This window comes from Anomaloglossus baeobatrachus, chromosome 5 (genome assembly GCF_048569485.1).
Source record: "Anomaloglossus baeobatrachus isolate aAnoBae1 chromosome 5, aAnoBae1.hap1, whole genome shotgun sequence".
Taxonomy (NCBI): domain Eukaryota; kingdom Metazoa; phylum Chordata; class Amphibia; order Anura; family Aromobatidae; genus Anomaloglossus; species Anomaloglossus baeobatrachus.
In genome coordinates this window covers 188,044,304-188,058,857 of record NC_134357.1, presented here as the reverse complement: position 1 = coordinate 188,058,857, position 14,554 = coordinate 188,044,304, and the positions used below count along the sequence as shown (strand labels likewise).

The following is a 14,554-nucleotide window of genomic DNA, read 5'->3' as shown; positions in this document are numbered from 1 at the left end:
GGTCACTTCATAGTAGATGTAATAGTTATTGTAGAAATTAAGAAATCCTATGTAGTGTATTATATACCTTAAAAGTGCACTTATTTATTTCAGGATTAACAGTTGCAGATTTAGTTATGCCATGGTAAGTACACCACTTGTCTAATAGTAGCTGAAGCATCATACAAATATCCTTCACTGATCTCCCAAAGTCTAACAAAGTTTAATTACTATCTAATAATAATATTTTAGCTAGACTGTAACCCCCCCATTCACAATAAACAGCTGACTGCTATCTCTTATATCTCCCGGGAAACAAAAGTATCAGCAATCAGAAATCAGACATGCCAAGTCATATGCTATTTGCATACTCCAGGTTAGAATCTGACTTGTATTAAGCAAGACCACACCCTTCTAGTTGGATCCTGGCTGGGTTTATGCCTATTGCACATAGTGGCCACATGACCTCCATTCCAAGCTCTGAAAACAGTGAATCCACACAGTGCACAGTCCATGGAATGGTAGGATTCCTAAGGCTGGTTTTACACATCCGTTTTTTGCCGTCAGGCACAATCCGGTTTGTGCCTGATGCAACGGATCCGTCGCAGATTGTGTAAAAACTGATGCGACGGATTCGGTAAAAAACTGATCCGTTTTTTTTTTCCTTTTTCATGCCAAAGGGAAAGAGAGAGAGAGAGAAAGAGAGAGAGAGACCCCATCATCTCCGCACACACTCAGGAACTACCGCCCCCATCATCACCGCACACACGCAGGCACAACAGCCCCTATCATCACCGCACACACCGGCACCACCACCCCCATCATCACCGCACACACGCAGGCACTACCGCACCTATCATCACCGCATACACCAGGCACTACCGCCCCCATCATCACCAAACACCGGCACCACCACCCCCATCATCACTGCACACATGCAGGCACTACCGCGCTACCGCCCCCATAATCACCACACACACACCGGCACTACCGCCCCCAACATCACCGCACACACGCAGGCACTACCGCCCACATCAAAACCGCACACACTGCGGCACTACTGCCCCAATCATCACCACACATGCAGGCACTATCAAATCCATCATCACCGCACACACCAGCACTACGGCCCCCATAATCACCGTACACATACAGGCACTACCGCACCCATCATCATCGCACACAGACCAGCACTACTGCCCCCATAATCACTGCACACACGCAGGCACTACAGCACTCATCATCACTGCACACATGCAGTCATTACCTGAGTGATGTCACCGCTGACAGCCCGACTCACTTCAGTTGCTCCGTGGAGCTGACAGAGCGTGATCATGGTCTGTGGCCGCTCTCTGTCAGCTTCCGATGTAGCAGAGTTGAAAGTGTCATGGGACCTCATGTGGATTACATTGGACCTGGAGGGATATTTGGGGATTTTAATAAAGTGGTCAAAGAGGGTGTGTTATTGTCTTTTATTTCAAATAAAGTCTTTTTTGGTGGTTGTGATTATTTACTTTCACTACAGATTAATCATGGAAGGTGTCTCATAGACGCCTGCCATGATTATCCTTGGACTTAGTGGCAGCTAAGAGCTGCCAATAACTCCTTATTACCCCGATTGCCACAACACCAGGGAAATTTGGGAAGAGCCGGGTAAAGTCCTGGGACTGTCAAATCTGATGGATGCAGCAATTCCGGGCAGCTGCTGGCTGATATATTTTGGGCTGGGGGGCTCACCATAAGGTTGGGCTCCCCATCCTGAGAATACCATCCCCAGCTGTGTGGCTTTATCTTGGCTGGTATCAAAATTGGGGAAGACTGCACATTGTTTTTTTTTTATTATTTATTTTACTGCAAGAATTAGACCCGCCCACCGGCGGCTGTGATTGGTTGCAGTGAGACAGCTGTGGGGGTCGTCTAACTGCAACCAAAGACGCCGGTGGGCGGGGAAAGCAGTGAATACTAGATGGAATAATGAGCGGCCCACATTTTCAAGAGCAGGAGAAGCCGCCAGTGCAGTGTGATCGCTGTGCAGCGCCGCGCCAGTAATCGGTGAGTATAAAGTAGGGAGGGAGAGACCGACTGACAGAGAGAGATACCGACTGACACATCGACAGAGAGAGAGAGACTATTTACACAATGTCTGGGCATGCCCAGAAACAAAAACCGGATCCAGCATTGGTTTCTGGCAGATGCCAGATGATGCCGAATCCGGCGCCCATAGGCTTCCATGATACAACATGCCGTATGGCGTCGGATTCGGCATGGTCCATTTTTTTCGCCGCAGCCAAAACAACGCTGCATGTTGCGTTCTTCCCAGCCACCGGACAACGATTTTTCGACGGATCCAGCACACGCCGGATGCAACGCGAAGCCATCTGGCACAATCCAGCGCTAATACAAGTCAATAAGGAATAAAACCGATCCGACGCCGGATCCGTGACTGCAGACTTATGGAATTAGACCGAACAATCCCTGTAAGACCCATTGGCAAATCTTCACAGCACTCAGTGTGTGCTCTGGGAGGACTCGTAAGTCTGCAGTCACATAGAGTGCCACATATAGTGCCTGCAGACTTAAGGTGGTGTCACACATAGCAACGACGACAACGACGTCGCTGCTAAGTCACCATTTTCTGTGACGTAGCAGTGACGTCCCGTTGCTGACGCTGTGTGTGACATCCAGCAACGACCTGGCCCCTGCTGTGAGGTCGTTGCTGAATGTCCTGCTTCAATTTTTGGACGTTGCTCTACCGCTGTGAAGCACACATCGCTGTGTGTGACAGCGAGAGAGCGACGAACTGAAGCGAGCAGGGAGCAGGGAGCCTGCTCCCTGCACACGTAGCTGGAGTACACATCGGGTAATTAACCCGATGTGTACTCTGGCTAGGAGTGCAGGGAACAGGGAGCCGGCACTGGCAGCGTGAGAGCGGCGGACGCTAGTAACTAAGGTAAATATCGGGTAACCAAGAGAAGTGCTTTCCTTGGTTACCTGATATTTACCTTAGTTACGCTTCCACACGTCGCTGCTGGCTGGGGGCTGGTCACTGGTCGCTGGTGAAATCTGCCTGTTTGACAGCTCACCAGCGACCATGTAACGACGCAGCAGCGATCCTGATAAGGCATTTAAACAGAACAACCAATTTAACAGATGGCTGTACATTTTACACCCAGGCATTAATGTCATGTTGTAAAGAAATAAATAAAATGTATAGTAACAAAATAGAATGCTCTAAAATGTAAAAAAAATATTCAACTTTGGATATTTCTTAAAGAAAAATATTAACTACAAATTATTAACAAGTGACATTTTGACAGATGCATTATGTTCATGTGGAACCTCATCATGCCTTCACCCTTGATTGGATCACTGACCCCATGACGATATGTTCCATGTGTATCTAATTACTGGCATATATATGTTCATCCTCCCAACCTAGACAGCATTAGTGGTCAGTCTCCTAGGAAACAAGCTGTAAAGAAAATAAAGGTGTTAACATCTCAAGAACGCCTAACGTAAATTTTATAAGTAGTAAATGACAAAATTACTTGTTTTTACAAGCACTATCTGACAATATCCATCTATGTACATGGGAATAGCCCTGTAATATCTATTTGGTGATTCCTTAATACTTGTTCACTAGCACACAATCTTTATTATCATTATCTCTTATTATATTGAATGCACTATGCTTAGCATTGGTGCTTATCTCACATGGGTTAATATAGTTATGGTTTTCTAATGGTGGCTTTGTGTTCAATGGTATTGTTCCGGGACTTTTACAAAGATTGCCTATCCTTATAATATGTCATCAATTTCTGATTAGTGGGGGTGTTCCTGGTGCCAGCAGTGGCTAAACATATTCAGTTGCTGAGCTGCACAGCTGTCTAGTGGCTATGGCCGGTACTGCACATCTGCCCCTATTCAGATAAATAGAGGCCAAATGTTCAGTACTCATCCATAGCCACTATACAATTGCAGAAAACCAAAGAAAAAAACTCCTAAAATAAATGTTTATTCATGTTCAATATTAAAAATACTTTTTCCATAAAAGCATGATAACTTTTAAATAACTAGAATGTAGGCTGGTCACGTGAGGTGAGTGTGAAGAAATGGTAGAGCCGACTCGTGAAAAGGAGTGCTGATTGTCTCTACACTCTGGGTAAAACAACTTTAGTCGTTGTGGTTTTTACCAGGTAGTTGCCCTATAATTATAGGGAATATAGGGAAAGAATTTTCTGTCCCTCCCTTTCACCTACCTACCAGCGGAGGTGCACCATAAAGTATTGGGTACCCCCCGCTCCACGTTGGCTCTCCCTATTCTATCCCTGCGACCCGTCAGTCACAAGGGAAGCACCCGCCACCAAAGAATTAATCAGTGCAAATAGTCACAAGTCATTACCAGAATCTGGCTGCCATAAAAATGACACCCATAGTATAACTGTACATATATATATATTTTCTGCACAGTCATACAAATAAATGATGCTTAATAGTGTAATCACATCAGATCTGTAAATAAATAAATAAATAATATATCTTTACTAGAGTCTAGTTGTCATAAATATGACAGCTGTGATGAAACTGTACATATGTGCGTTCCTGCACAGTCATACAAAGAATGATATTAGTTAGTATAATCACATGGAATCTAAGATAGATAATAGTAGAAAATCCCAGCAGGGATGACTTATCTGCTAGGATCAACCAGTAGCAAGTCCCGACGCGTTTCCCCCCTATATTTATCTTAGGGGTTCATCAGGGAAAGAACTAAAGATTTCATGTCCGATCCAACAGATTTCTTTCTAGACAAAAAGATATTATATTTCCAAAATAAGATATAATGTAATGTCCAAGGCTTGCATACATTCTCAGAGATAAGACAGCACTTTAACAATTGGATGATGTGAGGTCACATACCTTAGTTAGTCTAACAGTCCTAGTAACCATCAAAACGACATCAGTGGCCCTTAGTAGGAGGCAAGTCGTCTGGCATGTGGTGACCGCTGGTGCTACAGGCACAGTAACCTCAAAACACCATCGCCGGGTCCGGTGTCACGGGGCAGGATGCGGGAAGCGGGAAAACAGCACTCATTTAAAAGACAGAGATTCCTATAGAAGGCTGCACTACGCTGCAGATGGCGCTTTGAGGTTACTGTGCTTGTAGCACCAGCGGTCAGCACATGCCAGACGACTTGCCTCCTACTAAGGGCCACTGATGTCTTTTTGATGGTTACTAGGACTGTTAGACTAACTAAGGTATGTGACCTCACATCATCCAATTGTTAGGCTATGTGCACATGGTGCTTTTTTTTTCAGCGCGGAAAAAAACGCACCCTCTGGCAGAGGGGAGAATTGTAAACAATGCTTTTTGAGAAAAACGCATCGAAAACGCATGCGTTTTTCATGCGTTTTTTTAGGTGCGTTTTTTAAGACTTGTCAGTGTTAATAAAGTTGCTTGAACACAGACCTTTGGAAAAAAAAATCTGTGATGTCATTTCCTTCTCCACATTCTGTTTGGATAAATGGGAGGGCTTGGAATGGAAGGAGCACCATTTGAATTTTGGAAAAGTTGAAATAAACTTCGCGCACCATGTCACATTAGCAGGGCCCCTTGGGTACCTATACGTCAAAAAACCCCCACAAGTGACCCCATTTTGGAATCTGCACCCCTCAAGGATTTTATTCAGGAGTATATTAAGCATTTTGAATCCACAGCTACTTCACCCAAAATGTTGCTGTAGCAACAATATTCTCACTTTTAGGCTATGTGGCCATGATCCAGCGACACGGCGTCTAGTACACAGTGTCAGCCTTCCTGCAGAGATGTGAGTGTTGTCCACGGGAGAACGCAGCTGCCCATGCCCACGATTTGGGTTCAGGCTGCTGTAGACTTTAGCTCTAGTCTACCTGCAGAGAGCACTCTCGTCTCCACAGCATAAATTGACATGCTGAGGCTCGGGAAGCCACGCCACCGGTCAGTTTATGCTGCGGAGAAAAGAAGCACAGTGGGCATGGGATCTCCAAAAATCCTTCCACTGTGCTTCTACTGCACAACGCAGCGTTATGGACGCAGGGAAAACACTCAGCGCCCAAACCACTGCAAAACCTGATTGTGGGCACACAGCCAAAAAAGCGTCAATGGATGAATGGATGTCAAATATATATAACGTCCCACCCCCGCCTGCATATTCTAAGCTGGCTCCTTTAGTACCTTTCATGTGGCACTAAAGGGTGCCTAGCTTACTATTTATCCAAAAAAAAAACCAAACAATGAAAAAAATGGTGTGGGGTCCCCCCTATTTTTGATAGCCAGTCAGGGTAAAGCAGACAGCTGTAGCCTGCAAACCACAGCTGGCAGCTTCATCTTGTCTGGTGATCAATTTGGAGAGCTCCCCAGGCTTTTTTTTTTTTATTTATAAATAAAGAATTAAAAAAAAAATAACGTGGGGTCCCCCCAAATTAGATCACCAGCCAAGGTGAAGCTGACAGCTGGGGTCTGGTATTCTCAGGGTGGGAAGAGCCATGGTTATTGGACTCTTCCAAACCTAAAAATAGCAGGCCGCAGCCGCCCCAGAAGTGGCGCATCCAGTAGATGTGCCAATCCTGGCGCTTGGCCCCAACTCATCCTGCGCCCTGGTGCGTTAGCAAACGGGGTAATAAATGGGGTTGATACCAGATGTGTAATGTCACCTGGCATCAAGCCCAGCAATTAGTGATGTCACGGCGTCTATCAGATACCAGACATAACTAATTGACAGTAAACAAAAGCAAAATAAAATGACAAAAAATTTTTTATTAGAAAAAACACTCCCCAAATCATACCCTCGTTCACCAATTTAATCAAAAAATTTGAAAAAAATGGGTCCGCAGAAATCCATTTGGACGTCCCACGTCGGCTCTGGACCTTCTAGAATATGGGGGCACGTTCAGGGAACGTATCCCTCATTTTCTAGGAGGGCAGACCCTCCATTTGAGGAGAGTGGGTGCCAAAAATCTGCACCCACTCTCCCTGGGTCACAGCTGCAGAGTGCGAGCAGCCAGCACAGCTCTCTGAACACAGTGCTGGCTGTCAGCTGCTCTGCTCATGTGACCGCACTGACCGGCGTCTGCTGTGAAGGAGGAGGGGGCCGCGGGGGATCAGCGCTGCGACCAGACAGGCAAGGGGGAATACCGGGGGGAATAGGGGGTGACCTGGCAGGGCCTGGGGGGCATTTTTCTGTCGCATGTCTCAAGGCACATGCGACAGAAATCATAGGAGTAGGTTGCGGCCAGTGCGCTACTGTGCGTGCGGCTATTTTGGATTTTCGGGAGGGGGGTCAGGGCGGGCACTTTGGCGACACCGGGGGCTTTCCAGGACTTTGCCAGGAAGTGAGGTCAACAGGAAACCTCTTGACCTCACTTCAAGGTAAAATGCCTGCGTTCTGTATGCCGACAAAGCCCGCGGACCGCAACAAAAAAGCAGATCACTGCGGTGTAGCTGCGTTCTGACCCACATCATTGATTCAATGGGGAAGAGAACGCAGCCACACTGCACAAAAGAAGTGACATGCTGCTTTTCTTTCCACACCGATTTTTGGCATCCAAAACGCTGCGTTTAGAAACGCAGTGTGTGCACTGATTTTTCGGCTTTCTCATACACTTTGCTGGGAAAGCTGAACGCATGCAATTTGCCACTGAAACGCTGCGGTTCTAAACGCAGCGTTTCCGCGGTAAAAAACGCAACGTGTGTACAGAGCCTTAAAGTGCTGTCTTAGGACTGTTAGACTAACTAAGGTATGTGACCTCACATCATCCAATTGTTAAAGTGCTGTCTTATCTCTGAGAATGTATGCAAGCCTTGGACATTACATTATATCTTATTTTGGAAATATAATATCTTTTTGTCTAGAAAGAAATCTGTTGAATCGGACATGAAATCTTTAGTTCTTTCCCTGATGAACCCCTAAGATAAATATAGGGGGGAAACGCGTCGGGACTTGCTACTGGTTGATCCTAGCAGATAAGTCATTCCTGTTGGGATTTTCTACTATTATCTATCTTAGATTCCATGTGATTATACTAACTAATATCATTCTTTGTATGACTGTGCAGGAACGCACATATGTACAGTTTCATCACAGCTGTCATATTTATGACAACTAGACTCTAGTAAAGATATATTATTTATTTATTTACAGATCTGATGTGATTACACTATTAAGCATCATTTATTTGTATGACTGTGCAGAAAATATATATATATGTACAGTTATACTATGGGTGTCATTTTTATGGCAGCCAGATTCTGGTAATGACTTGTGACTATTTGCACTGATTAATTCTTTGGTGGTGGGTGCTTTCCTTGTGACTGACGGGTCGCAGGGATAGAATAGGGAGAGCCAACGTGGAGCGGGGGGTACCCAATACTTTATGGTGCACCTCCGCTGGTAGGTAGGTGAAAGGGAGGGACAGAAAATTCTTTCCCTATATTCCCTATAATTATAGGGCAACTACCTGGTAAAAACCACAACGACTAAAGTTGTTTTACCCAGAGTGTAGAGACAATCAGCACTCCTTTTCTCGAGTCGGCTCTACCATTTCTTCACACTCACCTCACGTGACCAGCCTACATTCTAGTTATTTAAAAGTTATCATGCTTTTATGGTAAAAAGTATTTTTAATATTGAACATGAATAAACATTTATTTTAGGAGTTTTTTTCTTTGGTTTTCTGCACTAGTACTCCTATTTTCTACTGTTTCCACTATACAATTGACAGCGTTGTGATGTGAAGCTCCACAACAGCTTATTTCCTTTTTGCACTGGGAACAGCTGATTGACAGGGTCAGAGTTGTTGTATCCCTACCGATTAAATAATGATGACCTATCCTAAGGATAGGCCATCAATGTAAAAGTCTTTGTGTTTGTGAAACTATTGTAATTTTGGCAAAAATGTTGAAAAAATTTCAATTTTCAAAATTTAATTTTTAGATCCTTAACCCCTTCACGACCGCGGGCAGTAAAATTACGTCCTATTTTAACGTGACTTAACGACCAGGGACGTAATTTTACTGCCTAAACTTCATTTGATTGCCGTGGCCATAGCAACGGCTTTCAAATGATGTCCCCTGCTGTTTCTTACAGCAGGGGACCTTTGCTTCACCCCAGGGGGGGTGGCATTGCCACCCCCCATAGGCGATCGATGTGATTGGCTGTTCAAATCTGAACCGCCAACCACATCGTTCGCACTAATTTCGGCAAAAATAATGCCGGAATTAGTGCGATCCTGTGAGATCCAGCTATGAGATGCCGCAGCTGCTGCAGCATATCATAGGTGGACCTCAAACATGTCGCCCCCCAGCCCCTGCAGCACTGATTGGAGCGATCGTGCTATGACGCGCAATCGCTCCAATCAGTGTGCAGTGGGGCGGTCTGATCTGGAGGTGGCCGCCCTCCCCAGGCCTGTCCTGGTCTGGGGACCCTCCCCCAACATGTCTGCAGCGTGGTGTGGCTGGTACTTTTGGTACCACGCCACCGCTGCTGCCGCCGCAGACGCCGCCTCTGCTGTCACCGAGCCTGCTCCAATGGTAAGTATTGTGCTCCGGCGATGGCCCCTGCGCGCTCCCGTGAAGGCCCCTGCGCGCTCCCGTGAAGGCCCCTGCCCGTGCCCCCCCCGATCTGCCCCCCTACGCCCCGATCTGCCCCCCCTACGCCCCGATCTGCCCCCCGGCATCCCGATCTGCTCCCCACGCGCTCTGCCTGCCTCCTCTGTCATCTGCTTCCAAGGTTCCTTCCTTCTGCTTTTGCTTCTCCGCCCCCTCTGCTCTCCCTCTGCCCCCCCCATCTGCCCCCCCTCTCCCCATCCCCCCCCCCCATCCCCCCCCATCCCCCTCTGCTCCCCCCCTGCTCCCCCCCGACGTCCTCTTACCTGCCTTCACGGGTCGTCCGAGGTCTTCACTGGCCCGATCACATCTGCCTCCATCGCTGGGTCCTTCTGCTGATCTGTTCAACGTCCTGCCTGCTGCTCCTGTAAAGCTGTCCATCTCACTGCCTTCTTGTTCCTCTGCAGCTCTTCTGGTCAGTGATCCTCCTGGTACTGTGAGTATAACTTTTTTTTTTTTTTTTTTTTCTTGTATCCTGTCCATTTTTACACCTCATCCGTCCGTGCGTCCCGCCAAGCGCTGATCAGGGATGCCGATAACGGATCGGCATCCCTGCTCAATTTTTGGCGTGACTTTTTTCCGTATTCACGACGCTTTTTGTATCGCGTCCGTCTGTGCGTCCCGCCGAGCGCTGATCAGGGATGCAGATAACGGATCGGCATCCCTGCTCAATTTTTGGCGTGACTTTTTTCCGTATTTGCGACGCTTTTTGTATCGCGTCCGTCCGTGCGTCCCGCCAAGCTCTGATCAGGGATGCAGATAACGGATCGGCATCCCTGCTCAATTTTTGGCGTGACTTTTTTCCGTATTCACGACGCTTTTTGTATCGCGTCCGTCTGTGCGTCCCGCCGAGCGCTGATCAGGGATGCAGATAACGGATCGGCATCCCTGCTCAATTTTTGGCGTGACTTTTTTCCGTATTTGCGACGCTTTTTGTATCGCGTCCGTCCGTGCGTCCCGCCAAGCTCTGATCAGGGATGCAGATAACGGATCGGCATCCCTGCTCAATTTTTGGCGTGACTTTTTTTCCGTATTCACGACGCTTTTTGTATCGCGTCCGTCCGTGCGTCCCGCCGAGCGCTGATCAGGGATGCAGATAACGGATCGGCATCCCTGTTCAATTTTTGGCGTGACTTTTTCCGTATTTGCGACGCTTTTTGTATCGCGTCCGTCCGTGCGTCCCGCCAAGCGCTGATCAGGGATGCACATAACGGATCTGCATCCCTGCTCAATTTTTGGCGTGACCTTTTTTTTTTTCCGTATCCCCAACGCTTTTTGTATCTCATCCGACCGTGCATCCTGCAGCGGCTGATCATTGTACCGCGTCTGTGTGTTTTTGAAAAGTTAAATGGCGTTCCTTCTCTTCTGAGCCCCGCCGTGCGCCCAAACAATTACTTTCCACCACATATGAGGTATCTGCGTACTCAGGAGAAATTGCACAATACGTTTTATGGCGCAGTTTTTCCTGAAACCGTTGTAAAAAAAAAAGCTACCTGGTTGATACAAAAATTTTGTGGTTAAAAAAAAAAAAAATAATTTTCACGGTTCAACGTTATCAACTTCTGTGGAGCCCCAGAGGGTACAAGGGGCTCACCAAACATCTAGATAAATTCCTTGAGGGGTCTAGTTCCGAAATGGGGTAATTTGTGGGGGAGCTCCACTGTTTAGGCACCATAGGGGGTCTCCAAACGTGACATGGCGTCCGCTAATGATTCCAACCAATTTTGCTGTCAAATGGCGCTCCTTCTCTTCTGAGCCCCGCCATGCGCCCAAACAATTACTTTCCACCACATATGAGGTATCGTCGTACTCAGGAGAAATTGCACAATACGTTTTATGGTGCATTTTTTCCTGATACCCTTGTGAAAAAAAAGCTACCTGGTTCAAGTAACAGTTTTGTAATGAGAAAAAAAAAATTGTATTCATGGCTCAACATTATCAACTTCTGTGGTGCCCCTTGGGGCTCGCTAAACATCTAGATAAACTCCTTGAGGGGTCTAGTTTCCAAAATGGGGTCACATGTGGGGGAGCTCCACTGTTTAGGCACCATAGGGGTATCCAAAACGTGACATGGCGTCCGCTAATGATTCCAACCAATTTTGCTGTCAAATTGCGCTCCTTCTCTTCTGAGCCCCGCCATGCGCCCAAACAATTACTTTCCACCACATATGAGGTATCTGCGTACTCAGGAAAAAATGCACTATAAATTTTATGGTGAATTTTTTGCTGATACCCATGTGAAAAAAAAAGCTACCTAGTTGAAGCAACAGTTTTGTGGTAAAAAAAATTTTTTTTCTTTTCACGGCTCAACGTTATAAACTTCTGTGAAGCCCCCAGGTGTTCAAAGTGCTCACCAAACATCTAGAAAAAATATTTGAGGGCTCTAGTTTCCAAAATGGGGTCACTTGTGGGGGAGCTCCATTGTTTAGGCACCTCAGGGGGTCTTCAAACCCGACATGGCGTCCGCTAATGAGTGCAGCTAATTTTGCACTCAAAAATTCAAATGGCGCTCCTTGCCTTCCGAGCACTGCCGTGTGTCCAAACATTTGATTTCCACCACATATGAGGTATCTGCGTACTCAGGAGAAAATGCACAATACGTTTTATGGTGCATTTTTTCCTGATAGCCTTGTGGAAAAAAAAGCTACCTAGTTGAAGCAACCGTTTTGTAGTAAAAAAAAATTTTTTTCTTTTCACGGCTCAACGTTATAAATTTCTGTGAAGCCCCCAGGTGTTCAAAGTGCTCACCAAACATCTAGAAAAAATATTTGAGGACTCTAGTTTCCAAAATGGGGTCACTTGTGGGGGAGCTCCATTGTTTAGGCACCTCAGGGGGTCTTCAAACCCGACATGGCGTCCGCTAATGAGTGCAGCTAATTTTGCGTTCAAAAATTCAAATGGCGCTCCTTGCCTTTCCACCTCTGCCGTGCACCCAAACAATTGATTTTTTCCCCATATGGGGTATCAGCGTACTCAGGAGAAAATGCACAATAAATTGTAGGGTGCACTTTCTCTTTTCTCCCTTGTGAAAATGAAAATTTTATGGCTAAAGTAACATTTTTGTGTTAAAAAGTAAAATTTTCATTTTTTCCTTCCACATTGCTTTGGTTCCTGTGAAGCACCTAAAGGGTTAATAAACTTATTGGATGTGGTTTTGAGCAGAGTGAGGGGTGCAGTTTTTAGAATGGGGTCACTTTTGGGTATTTTCTGTCACCTCGGCCTCTCAAAGTCACCTCAAAGTCACTGTAATGTAATCGCAAAATACCGCGGGTATACCGCAGGCAGCAAATGATGTGTGGTATACCCTTGGTATAGCCGCGATTTACCTGCGGTAATGTTCATCACTGCCTGCGTTTTGCAGGGAAGTGATGTCATTATGACAGGAAGAGGAAGCGGAGTAGATAGTAAACACACACATCACACTCCCTGGACGCCGCACGGAAGCACTTCTGTGTGACCTCCAGCGGGTACCCGTGCAGTCTGTGTCCCGCTCCAGCCCCGCGGCTGCCTGCACTGCAGTGTCCGTGTCTGGCCACCCTGCAGCATCAGCAGCTTCTCACACTGCAGTGCTGGCAGCCGCGGGGATGACGAGCGCTGGTGTCAGGTTAGATGAGGTCATTACCTACTGTGACGATCTCCTGACGTCAGCACTGTCACTGCCTTCTATGCCCGTCTCACGGGCGGTCTGAGACTGTCACTAGCGGTGAAGTCATGGGCTATCGCGATACCACTGAGAACGCGGCGGGCATAGAAGTCAGTGACAGCGCTGACGTCAGCAGTGCAGGAGATCGTCACGGCTGGTAATGATCTCATCTAACCTCCTGACGGCAGCGCTCGTCATCCCCTGCAGTGACCTGGCTGACCTATTGATGTTAGCTCAGGTCACTGCATTGCTCTCCCAGCCAATGGGGAACATTTTGTTCTTCATTAACTGGAACAGTGACTATGGTATGGATCGCCGTGGGACCCCCTTATTGGATTACGCCGGACCTGGAATTGATTGTTCTTTTCAATAAATTGGTGAAAGAGGGAATGTTTTGGGGAGTGTTTTTTCAAATAAATTTTTTTTTGTTTATATTTTATTTCTTACTGACTGGGTTTGTGATGTTGGGTATCTGATAGATGCTTGACATCACTAACCCCAGGCCTGATGCCAGGTGACATTACACATCTGGCATCAACCCCATATATTACCCCATTTGCCACCGCACCAGGGCAACGGGATGAGTTGGGGTGAAGCACCAGGATTGGCACGTCTAATGGAAGCACCACTTCTGGGGCAGCTGTGGCCTGCTATTTTTAGGCTTGGAAGTGTCCAATAACAGTGGACCTTCCTAGTCTGAGAATACCAGACCACATCTGTCCGCTTTACCTTGGCTGGTGATTCAATTTGGGGGGACCCCACGTTTTTTGTTTTAAATTATTTATTTAATGTAAAATAACAGCGTGGGGTGCCCTCTGTTTTGGATTACCAGCCAAGGTGAAGCTGCCAGCTGTGGTCTGCAGGCTGCAGCCATCTGCTTTACCCTAGCTGGCTACAAAAGATATGGGGGACCTCACGTCGTTTTTTTTTTAAATTATTTATTTATTTTTTGGCTAAATACAAGGCTAAGCACCCTTTAGTGCAGGGGTGGGGAACCTTTTTTCAGCCGGGGGCCATCTGTAAATTTCTACCAACCTTCGGGGGTCGCACAAAATTATCAATGTGAAAATGATGCTGCTATATTTGGTCAAACAATGAATTAATTTACCCCTACTGTGGCGGCCGGAGCGGCTTCTCTCTGGTGCGGCTGTGATGTTTGATGACACTAATCATGTTGCTTCTCACAGTTGCTTTTTCATTTTTGTCTGGGTCTGGAGCGCAGTCAACTCTTTGTGATAAGATTGGTAAATCATATACATCACATAACAGACGTTGTATATACATCACAG

At 46.6% G+C, this 14,554-nt stretch overlaps 1 protein-coding gene across 1 annotated transcript in view; it reads left to right on the top strand.

The window, feature by feature from the left end:
• The window catches only part of LOC142311037 (heparan-alpha-glucosaminide N-acetyltransferase-like), a 1,039,195-nt gene that overhangs the window by 413,999 nt on the left and 610,642 nt on the right, over nt 1-14,554 (top strand). The window contains exon 9 of the mRNA XM_075349039.1: nt 94-124. Within this exon, the coding sequence (XP_075205154.1) occupies nt 94-124 (31 nt within the window). The remainder of the gene's footprint in view (nt 1-93; nt 125-14,554) is intronic.